General features: G+C 44.9%; 2 protein-coding genes across 2 annotated transcripts; one reads left to right on the forward strand and one right to left on the reverse strand.

Moving 5' to 3' along the window:
• Positions 1-2,118: 2,118 nt before the first annotated feature.
• On the reverse strand, positions 2,119-4,232 carry LOC9268476 (U-box domain-containing protein 39). The gene has a single exon (XM_015793017.3). It carries the CDS (start codon positions 4,163-4,165, stop codon positions 2,408-2,410), a length of 1,758 nt encoding a protein of 585 aa, XP_015648503.1. The 5' UTR covers positions 4,166-4,232; the 3' UTR covers positions 2,119-2,407.
• Positions 4,233-11,295: 7,063 nt separating this feature from the next.
• On the forward strand, positions 11,296-14,734 carry LOC4345596 (chromatin remodeling protein EBS). The gene is made up of 5 exons (XM_015792855.3): positions 11,296-11,520; positions 11,639-11,981; positions 12,113-12,181; positions 13,260-13,398; positions 14,296-14,734. Exons 1-5 carry the CDS (start codon positions 11,448-11,450, stop codon positions 14,320-14,322), a joined length of 651 nt encoding a protein of 216 aa, XP_015648341.1. The 5' UTR covers positions 11,296-11,447; the 3' UTR covers positions 14,323-14,734.
• Positions 14,735-15,173: the final 439 nt, after the last annotated feature.

The following is a 15,173-nucleotide window of genomic DNA, read 5'->3' on the forward strand; positions in this document are numbered from 1 at the left end:
TCATTTTAAATTATGAAATAAAAGAGAATCGAAGATGATAAGCTGTAGGTCAAGAGTATGAGAATTTGTTATTTGATGAGTGTGGGGTATTCTCTCTCCTTTTGTAACCTATTGCTATGCTTGATGCCTATTCTTTGGACTGGCTAGCAAAAGTTGTGTAATGTATAGGATTGATCTCGTCATCTTCTATCTCTTCCATGACCTTTTAAAAGTACTGTTTTACATACTGCTCAGTTTGTACAACTCATATACAACTAGAGAAATACACCATAGATCAATTAAATAAAAGTATGTTCATATACACTCCAACCATTTACAACCGTTGATCATACTCAGTCGCACTGAGTTGGACGGTATGCATAGCAATTTCCCCCTTAAAATCTGACGTTAGGTGTGCTCTAAGATTCGTAGTTAGATTCCACGTTCTTACGGCCACACTTTATCAAACTTCGCTTCACCTTGTTTCTGAATTGTCTGCTTTCTTGCCACGGTGTTCAAGTATTTGAGGTTCGTATGTTATACGCACATATTTTTATGAAACTTTAATAATATATACAAAATTAAGCTACCGTCTTCACACTAAGGACTGCATACGAGCCGTATCAATTTTCGAGAGGCGAAAAGGAAGAACCGACCACACACCATCAACAGTTTATAATTTGCAAAACTAATCAAATTCGCACAAAAAAAAGTGTGGGCGTGTTTGGTTGATTGCAAAATAAACCATGCCAAAAAAAACAAAAGGATAATGAAAAGCATCTTAGGTTCATTTGGTTTGTACCCAAAATTTTGAAAAGGCTAAACAACAAACCTAGCTTGCCAAAAACTTAGCATTGCCAATTTTTTGGTTTACCAATAGTTTGATAAGGTTAACAATAGGTATAATCTTAAAAAGCCCTATGACAATATAATTATCTAAATGTTGAATTAGCCCAGTTAGTAAGTGTGTTGAATTAGCCCACGACTTGCTAGTTCCATTGGCCTGCTAGGAAGGATAACAGTGTAACCTTGATTTAAACTGACTCCAGCTGTTCATGAAAGACCTTCCCATTTCTGATGTGTCCTATCGTCATTTTATTAAGGCATAACGTGTTCATTTCGCGTTCTGATTCCTGTAGTTACAACTCGACTTGGTACATGCACGGCGCAATCAAAATATTCATTATGGTTTATGAAGGACTGGAAGAGTAATGGAAAAAAATCTTCTTCTTCTTCTTCTTCTTCTTCTTTGAAAAAAATCCGCAATTAAACTATGGAAGTACTGCTAGCCTCTGCATTAACAAACGGCAAAGAAACAGGTGCCCAAGAACTCCTTCCAAACGGCAAAGAAATCCAGTTTGATGCCGACTTTGCAGGAAGCTTCCCATATACACATTGTTTAGAATTTCTCTCAGTTGGCACACACAAAAACAACTAATTAAACTTTGAAAGCTTGAATAGAAAATAAATAAAAAAATCTCGAACGAATATTGTTTTTCAAAAAGAAAGATGAAAAACAGCCATGGCTGGCCAAACAGTGTTCCAGGCAGCCCATCCTCCCCCTTTACAGCTCGCATGGCCATTTCCAATTGATCCAAATGATCTGTCAATTATCACTAAGCACTTTGTACATCTATTGGACAGCTCTCTTATAATAGGACGCTTTCCTCTTATCAATCCAGACTCCAATTAATTAACATAATCCTTTGCAGACATCAGTTTATCTCTTGTAGTGTCTTCACTCTTCAGGGTCATGTGTTATAAAATGATTTTTGAGCCATTGTACTCTCACTGTCACTGGAAGAAGCCAATCAAAGCAGCAGCCAAATCTTGCATCCAAAACAAAGCAATGCAATGGCACATTTGGGTCCAGTCCAGCCACCTTACTAATAAGCAAAGCTTGTTTATGGTTGGAGTCTGCTCAGCAGACAAGCAATCTAGACAAGCACTTCCTTTTATACCAGATGATCCAGGATTCATCAACTGTCAGCTCACACCAACCTAAAAATAATCTTCTTTGGCATTCTATTACTAGGGAGGGTTTAGTCTTAAATTATGCTTATGCTTTGACATTACTACAGTATATTCACTATATACAAGAAATCAAGATTCAAGATTGCAATTATGCAGAGAAGGACATGCACAAACTTGCAAGCAACAACTAGTAAATGAACACTAGAGACATTGACACCTATGTACACATTGTCTGACATAATAGAACAAATTAGCAGTACAGAGTGCAGACACACACATACTACTCCTATATGCACCAGATTCCAACAACTCACAATCAGTCTCTAGTAAGTTTAAACCCAGCCATCCAAAGTGACAAATCACCAAGCAATTACGCGAAAATGAAATGAGAACACAGCATGGTTCAACACTCTGATGAGCAGAGAGTTTTTTTTTTTAGCTCAAGAAGCGAATTTCAATCGATGCATACTGATCGCCATTGATGGGCATTCGGTGGTGTCTGGGCAGGAGGAGCCGCCGCCCAGCTCGCGGCGCGCCGGCGATGGACCGGCACGGATGAACCGGCGATGCCGTTGACGTTGCGTGCACTGTTCATGAAGTCCGGCAGGTCGCGCTCGCTGTCGTCGCCCAGGCCGAGCACGACGCGCAGCGCCTTCCGCGCCATCTCCTTGTGCGCGCCGGCGGGCGCTCGCTCGGAGATGAGGATGAGGGGTCGGTCCGCGCCGGCCGCTCTGGCGAGCCCCCGGAACCGCGGGTTCCCCCTGCTCATGCCGAACAATGCCACGACGCAGAGCTCCTCCAGCTCGGAGCGGTGGGTGTCGTCGGAGAGGATGGCGGAGACCGTCGCCACGGCGCCCGTGTCCATCAGCGCGGCCCGGCCTTCCGCGCACTTGGCCAGGTTGCAGATCACCATGAGCGCCAGCCGGCGGATGGGCATGGGCTCGGCTGTGGTGGAGTCCGACGCGATGGAGAGCAGGTTCTTGGCCGCGGCCGGGGCGCGGGCGAGCTTGGATTGGTTCACGGCGGAGAGGGAGAGGTGATACAGCGCCATGCCGGCGTCGCGGCGCGCGCGCGGGGCGTGGTCTCGGGATGTGAAGAGGTCGAGTAGTGGCTGGACGGCGCCGAGAACGCCGATGGCGGCGCGGTTCTCCTCGTCCAGCGCGAGGCCGAAGAGCGCGCCGGCCGCGTGCTCGCAGGCCTCCGGTGATGCGGTGCCCAAGGAGAGCACCTCGACGAGCGCCGTAACGGCGCCCGCGCGGACGATGGGGATCCTGTTCTCCGGCTCGTTGGTGAGGTTGGCCAGCGCCGCGGCGGCGTCGGCGTGCGCCTTGGGTGTGTGCCGCTTGGAGTGCAGCACGCGGCGAAGCGCGGCGAGTAGCCGCGGCACGCAGAGCGCTCGCCTCCTCTCCTCGCTCTCCCGCGTCTCCCGCAGCAGCACCGCCATGGCCGCCTCCACCTGATCCTCGTCCCCTTTCTCTACCACCTTCGCCACCACCATCACCACCTCCTCCTCCTCCTCCTTCGCTTCAGCGACCCGCAGCACCGCCACCTCCTTCTCCTCCTCCGCTTCAGCGACACGCAACACCGCCACCTCCTTCTCCTTCTCCATCTCCTCCTCCGCTTCAGCGACCCGCAACTCCGCCACCTCCTTCGCGCGCGGGACCTCCACCGTAGCCATCTCCGACGACGACCCGGACGAAGACGTGGACGCGGCGGACGCCCGGGAGGAGCACGACAGGTTGGACGACGACCTCGCGGGCACCATCGCCGCCACCGTCGTTGTCCTCGCCGCAGCCGCAGGCACCGCGCGGAGGAGCGCCGCCTCCCGCGCCTCCGCGGCGGAAGGCGGCGCAGGCGGCGCGCGCCCGTGCCGCGCGCACCACGTCCGTATGGCCGCCCTGAGCGCGTCGTTGGGTATCGCGGCCGCCGTTGCCGCCGAGGCGCCGGGCGGGCAGAGCGAGAGGCCCGCGCACGCGTCGACGCAGGCGCGCTCGTACGTCCTCCCCGGCGGCAGGATGACCGGGTCGGCCATGGGTGCCCCCGAGATCGGGCACAGGAACTCCTCCGGCATCACCTCCTCCTCCTCCTCCTTCCCCGGGGCCGGAGCCACAGCCACTGGCGCCGGCGGAGGGGGCGGCAGCGGCGGCTTGCGCTTGGCGGAGTGGAAGGGCGGGAGCAGCAGCTTCCACCGCCGCGCGCGGGGAGCCCCCATGGCTGCCTCTCGATCGCCTCCTCGTCGCGGCGGCGGCGGCGGCGGCGGCGTGGGTGTGTTTTCCTCCGGGGGGTTTGTGTGGGGGGAGTACTTAAGTATGGGTTGGGGACTGACAGGTGGGGCCGGGGGGGAGAGGTGACTTAGCATGGAAGGGACGACGGGTCAATCGATCGATTGGCTAGAGTAGTTCGTTACACTGGGCTGCGGGCGGACCAGGTCGAGGGATGTTGCGGTTGGGCGCGCGCACGCGGGCGGGTCGGGTCGGGGTCGGGGGCGCGGGAAAAGGTGAAAAAAGGTGGCGAGGTGGGAGGGGTTGGGGTTGGGGTGCGCCCGTGCAGGGGAGTCGTTTTCGCGGGGGAGAGGGGAGGAATCGTAGCGGCGCCGCACAGAAAACCAACCAGACCAGGGTGTAGTAGCAGAGCAGAACGGCGTCTACAGTGCATGCAAAGGAAACGAGTACCAACGATGGAGAACGAGGGTTAGGTTTCTCTTTGTGTTTTTTTTTTCTAAGGCAATTTGTTCTCCGAGGTAGGTAGAGAGGGGTATGATGAATTGATGATATCAAAGAAGGCGTGGCTAGCTAAATTTTGAAACACACAAATTTTGAAGGATAATTTTTTAGGACTGAATTATATGTTACGAAGATATCGAGATTATTGTATTCCATTCATCATTGGGTTATCTTCTTCATCTAAACCCTACTACTTCTTGTTCAAGAGAAATCCGTGATCGTCTTGTTCAGAAACAAGGGTGCAGTTTGTAGCTGCTCTAGTTGAGCCATCACATCCTATAATGTAGTAATAAAAAAACACATTAAAACATATGTTGTGATACCAAAAAAAAATTTCGATAAAGTGAAGTGTGGTTTGATAACCACAATAGTATTGACGAAGACATAATAGAAGAGGAGCTTGACTCTGAAGGGAAGAGACGGTCAAAATTAGGCCCCATTCGGTTCTGCTAATGACTACTTGATTTTTTACGTGCACGCTTCACAAACCGCTAAACGATATGTTTTTTTTTAAAAAAAATTCGAGATATAAGTTTTCATAAGAAATCAAATAAATCCATTTGTTAAGTTATAATTAATATTTAATTAATCACACGCTAAAGATTCATTTCGTTTTGGGTGCCGCTCTTATGCACAGCCAAAGTGCTCCACCGAACGGAGCTAAGTAGTAGCATCTTGTAAAACCAATCCACAACACTAACACTATACTCCATGTCTCGAAAAGAATATAATCCTGAGATATGTCCAAATTCATCTGTAAAATTGGGTTTTTTATAGGACGGATGGATTACACGATAAATTTTATTGCAATAATAGTGTAATGCACAATACTATTGAAGAAAGAACTATTGTAGCAATAGTGTCCGATTAGTTATTTTGTATTCCAAAATGTAGTAGCATCGGTGCTATAGCAAATGTCAAAAACCATCCATCCATCTTCGCTACCGCGGATCCATTTCAACCGATAACTATTCAATTATGGCGAGATACGATTACGGTATAGGCATGATGCCATAGAAAATTCGAAGGTGTGGGCTAGGGCTACAGGCAGTAGTAAACAATCATGCACTCCACAAACGTATCAGCATTTTAGTGGGAAACAAGGTGGTGCCAGCTTCAGAAAAAAATCACCGATGACAGTCTCTGATCGTAACTTATTTCCATGACTTTTGTCAGAAACATTATGCATACAAGATAGTTTAATTCATGTTACTTGGGTGTAGCCGTGTTACCAGGTTGCAACTACTTACTAGTCTCACAATGATTACTATTGGGTAAGAAGAGAACATTTATAGTTTATTACCTGTTAAAATGCTACATTGTGGATGCCCTCCCGTTTACATCTATAGTTCCATCCCGTTTACATCATCAGAACCTCGGATTCGGACTTGGCTAGGCAAAGGACATGCAGCACACTGCATGCACACACGATCCAGCCACACAAAGCCAGATCAGCCAACCCCCTCTTTCGATCTCCTCCTCAACTATCTTGCTATTTGTTGCAGCATTGCTTGCCCCTTGTTGGTGAAAAACTTTGGATATCTCCAGGCGCATCATAGCTGCATGCACGTACTCATTCGGCTTGGCAGGTAGCAGGTACCCTTTTTGGCCTGGGGCGGGCCATGCACTGCATGCAGTGACCACTGATGATCAGTGAGCTGATCACATCCCAGTCCAATTTCCATGGATCTGGCATTATCTTCTACGCCATGGCTCGTCCCTCTTGTGTAAAGCTCTCTTTACCTAACCCCCTCTTCTGCCCCCCTCACAGATCTGTCTCCATGCTTTATACATGTACGTATACAGAGTGTACAAGTACAGTCTGCTCTACGTATATCCATGTCGCTACTACGGTGGTGTTCGTTTCTACTGATGATAAAGGTTAAATAAGGACACGGGAAAAATAATTAGTGTATGATTAATTGTGCTTTAATTATTATAAACTTAAAAATAGTTTTATTTAATATTTTAAAACATTTTTTATATAAAAAGTTTTCATACTAAATACATAGTTTAACAATTTAAAAAACGTGCTAACGGCAAATAAGATAAAATCCACAGTATATCTTAACCAAAAAAGAACATGAAACTGTTCATGCAAACCGGTAGCAAATTTGTAAATGTCCCTTATTTATTCCGATCAAATTTTGCTTTGTGACATGCTCCTCCGATGCTTGCATTTCGAATTCCTTGAGTGCCTTCAATTAGAACCCGAATTGTGCACATATTCGTACTGCATCTGCATGCGCACATGTTTAATTTTGATTTATACGGTGTTCAAATTTTGTACACGTTCGGTTAGTGACCATGTTCTGGCGAAGGGGAGAAAAGCCTGACAGTTGGTTGGTATCTCACTGTCGACCCTTCGCCCACATCAGACAGCCACATGTCGACATGGACACATGGTCACTCCGATCTGCGCTGAACGTTCTGCAGATCAACAATATGCATATGCATGCGTCGGCTAGCCCAGCTCCATCTGCTCTCTCCTCCTTGGCCTCTCGGAACCTCTTCTATGCATCCCATGAATTTTACAGAAAATTTTCTTTCACTCCCTCGGAAATTTGCACAGTTAACTACGGTTGTCTTATTTTAACTACAAGTTATTTTAAATATTTATATTATAATAAATTAAAATTGTATGGTTATATTTATAACACTACGCACTTCGAAAACAGAATATATTATTGAGTATTTATATTTTTTTTTCTTAGAAAAGACAAGCGGTTAAATTTTAAATTTTAATAGTACAAATGTCACTTATTTAAGATCAAAGGGAGTCAAAATCTAGAGGAATCAATTTAATCTTCATAGGTGGAATGCTTATACCACATTTAATATAACCCCTCGTTTAAGGTCACTTTTTAACACCTTGGATCATATTAAAATTCGTGCATCAACAATAACCTTATCATTTTTCCTATCTTCCCTTCTCCAGCGATACATGTGAGCTCGCACTCTTGCCTGCCACCCAGCGCGCCGTCTCTTCCTCGGTACTAGCATGATGTACCTATCATCGCTAGGGTTGGAAGCCACCAATAGACAAGGTTTGCAAAACTGTTTTGGGTGGGGTTATCGCCACCCCACGGTAAGGCGGTTATCATGGTAACCGCACCGTTACCATGGTTTCAAAAACTGAGAAAATTACTATACGTGATAACCGTGTGATAACCACATGGTTTTGCAAACCCTGCCAATGGCGCTATCAAGCCCCCAAGTTGTCTTCCTATCCCTCCCTTTCCTCCCTGAGCTGGGCAACAGTGAGTGCCCCTACCCACCATCTTTTCATCTTCGATGGCTCCATTTTCACCAGTGACATCTCCGATACCCTTTCATGTTGACTGGTCAAGATCTCACGCCCCTATGTTAACACCAGCCATCGTCTGTCGATCCGTGGCTTCGCTAACTTCGCAGCCTCCTAACTTCGACCTTTGTTTCACCGTTGGGCCACCACCTCCAGCAGCCATCCATCTAAACTTGACAATCTCGCCCCTCTTCTCTCTTCTCCTACTCTGAACCCAACTCCAATCCCTAAACCCTAACTAATCATACCGTCGTCGGTCGCTGGACCTATTGTAGCTCGCTAGAGCTAGAGGAGAAGAAGCTTAGTACGAATCTTGGTGTCGATATGACTGGTGAATCTGAAAAAAAAAACACTGCCAACGAATGTTAGCAAATCCGAAAAAGAAAAATCCTCATGTTCGCAAGGTGGTTTGAAAGGCTCCAGTGTCCATGAACCGAACGGTTTCTAATTCTTCAGTAGCAGGATACATAGGGGGTGTTTAGATCCACCGGCAAATTTTTTTTCCCTGTCATATCGAACGTTTGAACACGTTTACAGAGTATTAAATATTTAAAAAAACTATTTACACAGTTTGCGTATAAATTGCGAGACGATCTTTTAAGCCTAATTGAGCCATAATCTGACAATGTGGTGCTACAGTAAATATTTGCTAATTATGAATTAATTAGGCTTAATACATTCGTCTCGCAGTTTACATGCGGATTATGTAATTTGTTTTGTTATTAGTCTACGTTTAATATTTCAAATATGTGTCCGTATATCTGATGTGACCCAGCAAAATTTTTTACCAGTGGAATTAAACACAGCCTTACAAATAGCACTGCCAGCACTACATGCTTCTCCCACTGGGAAAAAAGAAGAAGAATCCATTCATGCATGTGCCGTTCTTTTCCGATCTTTTTTTCCTAAAGAAAAGAAGATTGTACTCGGAATATTTTGTTAGATCCAGAGAATAATAAAAAAAAAGGAAGATTAAGGTAGTGTGCATTAGAGTAGTAACTGAATGTGACCACTGATCCAATTGGTCAGCTCATGAAAGTAGCTATACTGGGATACAGTAATTCTTTTTCCACGTTTAGCGCAGGAAAGGTGATGCTTAATTAATTATTCACGTCTCAGAGCATTTTTTAACAGGTTCAGAGTTTCAGAGTTAACAGCACAGGTCACCATCATGATTACTGACATACAGATAATCACATAAAGTGGTGCCATTTCAGTGTGTCATTACAGTGAGTCTCAGTGACCATTTCAAGGACGATGGGATCCCAGATGCACACAAAGGGTGAAAAGCCACTGAAAGCGAGCAAAAGCAATCGACTTTAAATTCAAAAGCTAGTCTAGCTAGATGCATGCTGCACAATTTGCTTGAAAAAAAATACTATTGGTTGTTCACAATACATATCCCTTTTCCCTACCTCCCAACTATTATCAGCTGTAACAGTGATTATAAAACAGTAATTTATCAGAATCTAGATCTTGTGATCTCCAATCTCTGTTGTGCACGCATGACCAGTCCGTACGGAATGGACCGAAATTCACTCTCTTCTTTTGGAAAGAGAGACTCCAACAGGGAGATTTTCAAATCTTGATGAATTTGAAACCTCCACTCTCTAACTAGCTTTTCAATGTTTTATATATATCTTCGTGTTTCTTGAAGTTAATATTTTTCTTACGAGATGGCTCTGGTACCACAGATTTCACAAACACCTTTCATCTAAAAAAGTTTTACAACTTTTTCCTATGGGGACACATCCTGTGATATTCTATCTACCTCTCCCCCACTATCACTTGTGATTGTAGATGGTGTGTTTGTGGTGGGGAAAACGTTCTGAACTCCGAAATACATGGAAGTGTTAGCAGTGGTACTTGTCTTGTCTGATTATCTCTGAATTCGACTAAGCAGCAAAATACCGTAGTTCATACTCCTCCTGTTCCGTATTGGAAGACGATAGATTTTTCCTAGATCAAAGTTCTTTAACTTTTGACCAATCCAATAACGGATTTTGATGAAATTAATTTGGTATTGTAAATATTGGTGTATTTTTCTAAAAATGGTTAAAGCATCGATGCATTGTATCAGGTACCAGGGTTGACATCTGTGTATCAGGTACCAGGTCAAGGCGGCGGGTGAAAGAGTGCGTCATCATTGTCTGGTCATCGTTGCCTCATCTCCTCTTCTCCCTTCCTCTCTTCGATGCCTCACTCCTTCCTTTGTTGTTGCTACGGCCGGTGGTGTGGAAGCTTAGACATGGGTAAGGCGGAAGGTGTAGGAGATGGAGGATTAGATTCATAAAATATCCCATTTAAATGGAATTGCAAGCTCTAGTCCAAACAATCAAAGAAGCTTCAGGGTCTGTTTGGCAGTCCACCAACTGCTAAATTTAACTTCAAGAGATGGGTTTGAAGCAGAGTCGTAGAGCAGTCTAAACCTAGCTCTACTTTTACAGGTAGTCCATTTGACACAACTCTAGCTTCATCTCTTCTGGAACTAGAGCGTAACCAAACGGTTTCAGTTTCACCCCAAAAAAGGAATAGAGTCGGCTAGAGTGCTCTCACAAAATAAACCAGAGAGGTGGAGATAGATTTAGGTAGCTCCACAACTCCACTCCAGACCGAACACTTAGAGTTAAACTTAGGGGTTGGAGCCCTATCAAACGGATCATTCATTTTGTGAGAACATTCTAACTCGCTCAACTCCATTTTTAGATGAAGCCGAAACTGTATGGGCCTGTTTGTTAAAACTCCAACTCCCAAATTTAGTTACAGGAGTTGAGTCTGGAGTGGAGTTGTGGAGTAGTCTAAGGGTATGTTTGGTAGAGCTCCAACTCCTGAATTTTGCTCCAGGAGTTGGGTCTGGGGTGGAGTTGTGGAGCTGCCTAAACCTAACTCCACAACTCTAGTTCATTTTGTGAGAGATCTCCACCTAGCTCCACTCCCATGCTAAAACTGTTTGGCTGAGCTCCAGCTCCAATAGAGGTGGAGCTAGAGCTATGCCAAACAGGCCCTAAACCTAGCTCCACCTCTCTAGTTCATTTTGTGAGAGTGCTCCACCCTGCTCCGCTTCTATTTTAAGTGGAGCTGAAACCGTTGCTAGCTAAACAAGCCATATGTCTCGACTCCGGTTCCAAAAAGATGGAGTTGTAACCGAAGCTGTAGCAAACAAGCTCCCAACAAGTTGTTTATTTGGCACTATTTGATTGTTCTAAAGCCATAATCTGAACCGCCGACGGCTGGATCAACGGCCGGGAATGGAGATACCCCAACAGGCGACCGGTTCCCCATTTCCCTGGACCGATGTGTTGACCTCCCCTTTCCACTGCACAAGTGCAGATTTCCCCTTCCTCCGGCCGGATCGGAACGCGGCCACTTCTCCCTCCCAGCTCCCCACCCATCTCATCGTCGTCGCCTCTAGGGTTTCTCTCCCCACCTCCCCCCTCCTCCACCTCCCAAAACCTCGCCCCCTCGCCATGGCCAAGACCAAGCAGGGCAAGCGGGACGTCGACTCCTACACCATCTCCGGCACCAACAAGGTCGTACGAGGTAACGTGCCTCCCCGTCCTCTGATCTCCCGGGTTCTTGATTTCCCTCGGGCGAGAGAGAAAGAAAAAAAATCTGAGGGGGGCAAGCAATGTGCTGTTGTTTGGTGGGATTGGAGCAGTGGGGGACTGCGTGCTGATGCGGCCGGTGGACTCGGACAACCAGCCGTACGTGGCGCGGGTGGAGAAGATGGAGCTGGACGGGCGCGGGAGCGTGCGGGTGCGGGTGCGGTGGTACTACCGGCCCGAGGAGTCCAAGGGCGGGAGGAGGCAGTTCCATGGCGCCAAGGAGCTCTTCCTCTCCGACCACTTCGACATGCAGAGCGCCAACACCATCGAGGGCAAGTGCGTCGTCCACTCCTTCAAGAACTACACCAAGCTCGACAACGTCGGCCCCGAGGACTTCTTCTGCCGCTTCGAGTACAAGGCCGCCACCGGCGCCTTCACCCCCGACCGCGTCGCCGTGTATGCTTGAATGCTGATTGTTCATTTCCCGTTCCCCAGTGCAATGTTGGATTTGTTCAATTTCCATGGGATGTTAGAATGTTGATTGCTGATTCGTCTCTGCTTGTGTTTTCTTTTTCGTTTTTCTGAAGATACTGCAAGTGTGAGATGCCATACAACCCGGATGATCTCATGGTGCAGTGCGATGACTGCAAGGACTGGTAATTCCATTAATAAACCGCCTCTGTTATGATGCATTTCAGTCTATATAGTGAATGTACACTGGAAAATCATGGTAACAATAATGAAATTGGCACCCATTCCAGTGCATCTAAATAGCTTGTTAGCTGTTACAGGGTCTATTACTTCTCCACCCCCCCCCCTTTTTTTTTAGTTGGGTGTGTGTGACATATTAACTTCTACATAGAGGGTACTCAGGTACTGAATGAGTGAACGATACGTATTAAGGAAAGGCATATTGTCCTTGGATCTGTAGGAGATGCATATTAAGGACAATTTGTGTTTTCAGTTAATAAGGGTCTTATTATCTAAAAAGTCAAAAAAATCTTTGAAAGGTAGTTGTGGTGCGCTAAAGGGTTCCAAGGAAAGGCTTTATTCTTGCACTAATAACACCAAACAAGAAAAGAGAATCTAATCCAAGGCAAGATAGACCTAGAAGGCCCTTTGACTCAATTAGAGCCTACATTATTCTTGGTCATTAAATCTTCGCATATGGCAAGGATTCAACAATCTAAAAGATTCTAGAAGATTGCAAAACAACATCAAGCTCTTGTACTCTGTTGAGAACACGCTTGTAAAATTTGCGTTTGATTTCACCCCCCTTTTTGCCTAATTAAATTGTCCTAAATGTCATATATTAAAATATGGAGGTATTATATTTGTAGCAGTGTAAGTAACTATTATAGTTGCTAATATTTTTTTTATCAAGCACTCAGTTTGTCTAATGCTTTCCAAACGGTAAGCTTCATAACTAGCATGATATATAAATTTATTTGAGCTCTTGTGGAATCATGGGTCCTATGACCTTAGTAGTGCAAAATATGCATGCACACTTCTGAGACATTAGGCACTTGTTTGTCATGTCACTTGACCTCCTCAAAATAAAATTTGTAATATATCTGGCTTTCTTCCAAGTGTTTGTGGTATCAGGACTCAGGACTGGATTCAGATTGTTCACATATACATACAAAGAGATATTGTCCTTTGCATTTTAAATTTCTTTATATGCTTCAAATGTTACTTTTGGCTCCTGCCTTATTTAGATCTAACTGTATGCAGGTTTCATCCTTCATGCATGAGCATGACGATTGAGCAGGCCAAAAAACTAGATCACTTTGTGTGCTCAGATTGTGTCAAGGAAAACGGTGCAAAGAGACCTTCACATGCATATGCAGGTTCAACAAAGTATGAGCCTAAGGTGAGCCTCTTCTTTTCTATATATTATATGGGTTGATTATTTATATTTTTCTGTAGAAAGATAGCTAGTTTTTCTTTTGAAATTAATATTATTATTGTGAATCTACCTTCCAGTACCTGGCATTGCTTACTAATTGTGTGATGCTCATTTTATGGGAATGAATGCGTAAATGCTCATAATATACCATATTGCTTATTTTTTCAACAAATTTCTTTTATTTTTAGTTGATTTTCTGTATTTTTTGCAGTGGATTCAAGGTTTTAGCTTGTCAACTGGTATCAGCCTACTATTATTTCCTTTTCTTTGAAGGCCATGATTTTGTTTTCTGGCTCACTCTCAGATATATGTGTTACTATCTTCTGCCCATATGAGAGCTTTAAAAGTAAATTACTGAACATTCAAGCATCTTATTTCATGGATGAGATGAGAGCTTTACGCACTTGCTAAATTTGCCAAATGATGACTGGGCTGGAATTGTGCCTGTTCCTTGCAATATTAATACCGTTAAAATTTAACTTAGATGGATATCTTCCCTACATTGGTTTATAATTCTTGTGCATATTTTGACATATATATGGTTGTTTTCACTTGCATATATTATTTACATATCTGTTAATGGTTTTGTTCAAATGTAACTTTCATACATTAAGATAGTAAGAGTTTATGTAAAGAAGGCAGCACATGCAATTCCACAATATCATATGCCCTTGAGCTAACAGCTAGATTCCACATTTTAATACATAAAATTGAGGATTTTGCTGGCCATTGGATATATTATTTATAAATGTTAGCATTTCGAAGCAATTCAAGTGCCTGAACACTGAAACTCCTATCATTTGTTGTCTAACATGCATCTATTCTATTTCTTTTTTTGTTTTTTTGGTTTGTGAATGGTAGGCTGAGTCAAAAAGGCAGAGGAGGTGAAAACTCTTGACTGGGTAACATCTGCTGCTGAGGGATACCTTGTGCTTTTCCGTGGCGAAGGTTGAGGTGTACAGTGCAAGAGAACCAAGGCGTCTGCAGAATTCGGCCTTCGCCGCCTCTTAGCCTGTTCAAGAAAAGAAAAAAAAAAGAACATTATGTTGTGTTGCTGTTAGGAAAACGGCTTCGGCGCAGCTCAGCCGTCGCTACGGCCACGGCTTTGCTGCGCCGGTCGTTTGGTTAGAGGTGGGGGGAGAGAGTTGAACACCAACAACACCTGTGGTGATTGATGACTTGGTTAGCTCTGCGTGCAGTGTGTGTGTGTTAACTTAATTCCTGTCAGCAACATTTCCTTTGTGAGATGTGAGCCCTTGTGAGGCTCTGTGACTGATGATGATCGAGAATTTCTCATGTACTCCAGTAGTGTACTACTAGCTTAGCTTATCTCCTTCAGGCTTCAGATGTGTGTGTATTGCATGTAGTCTTGCAGAGCCATTGATGAGGATGTATCGTTGTTGCCTGTCGGCCGCCATTGCTGGCTGCCTCCTCCTGCTGTTCCTGTTCCTGCTTGAAATGTTGCTCTTGTTAATGTTTGGCTTTCTTCTTCTTCTGCTGCTGCTTCTCTGGGCGGCTTGCTTAAACCGAGCCAAGCTTTGGCCGAGTTTAGGCCCTCTTTGTTTAGACTTAGGTTTATTGGCCTAGACTTTTAAGTCAGTTTATTGGCTTATATGATTTATAAGCCAGTGGATTTAATGTTCTAAGTTTAGTGGTAGAGTCATACATCTGTCTCATATAAGTCAAAAAAGCTTCTCCAACCTAGCTTTTGGCTTAATAGTGTTAGAGTGGCTTATGGC

The sequence above is a fragment of the Oryza sativa genome, chromosome 8 (assembly GCF_034140825.1).
Source record: "Oryza sativa Japonica Group chromosome 8, ASM3414082v1".
In the NCBI taxonomy this organism is placed as follows: domain Eukaryota; kingdom Viridiplantae; phylum Streptophyta; class Magnoliopsida; order Poales; family Poaceae; genus Oryza; species Oryza sativa.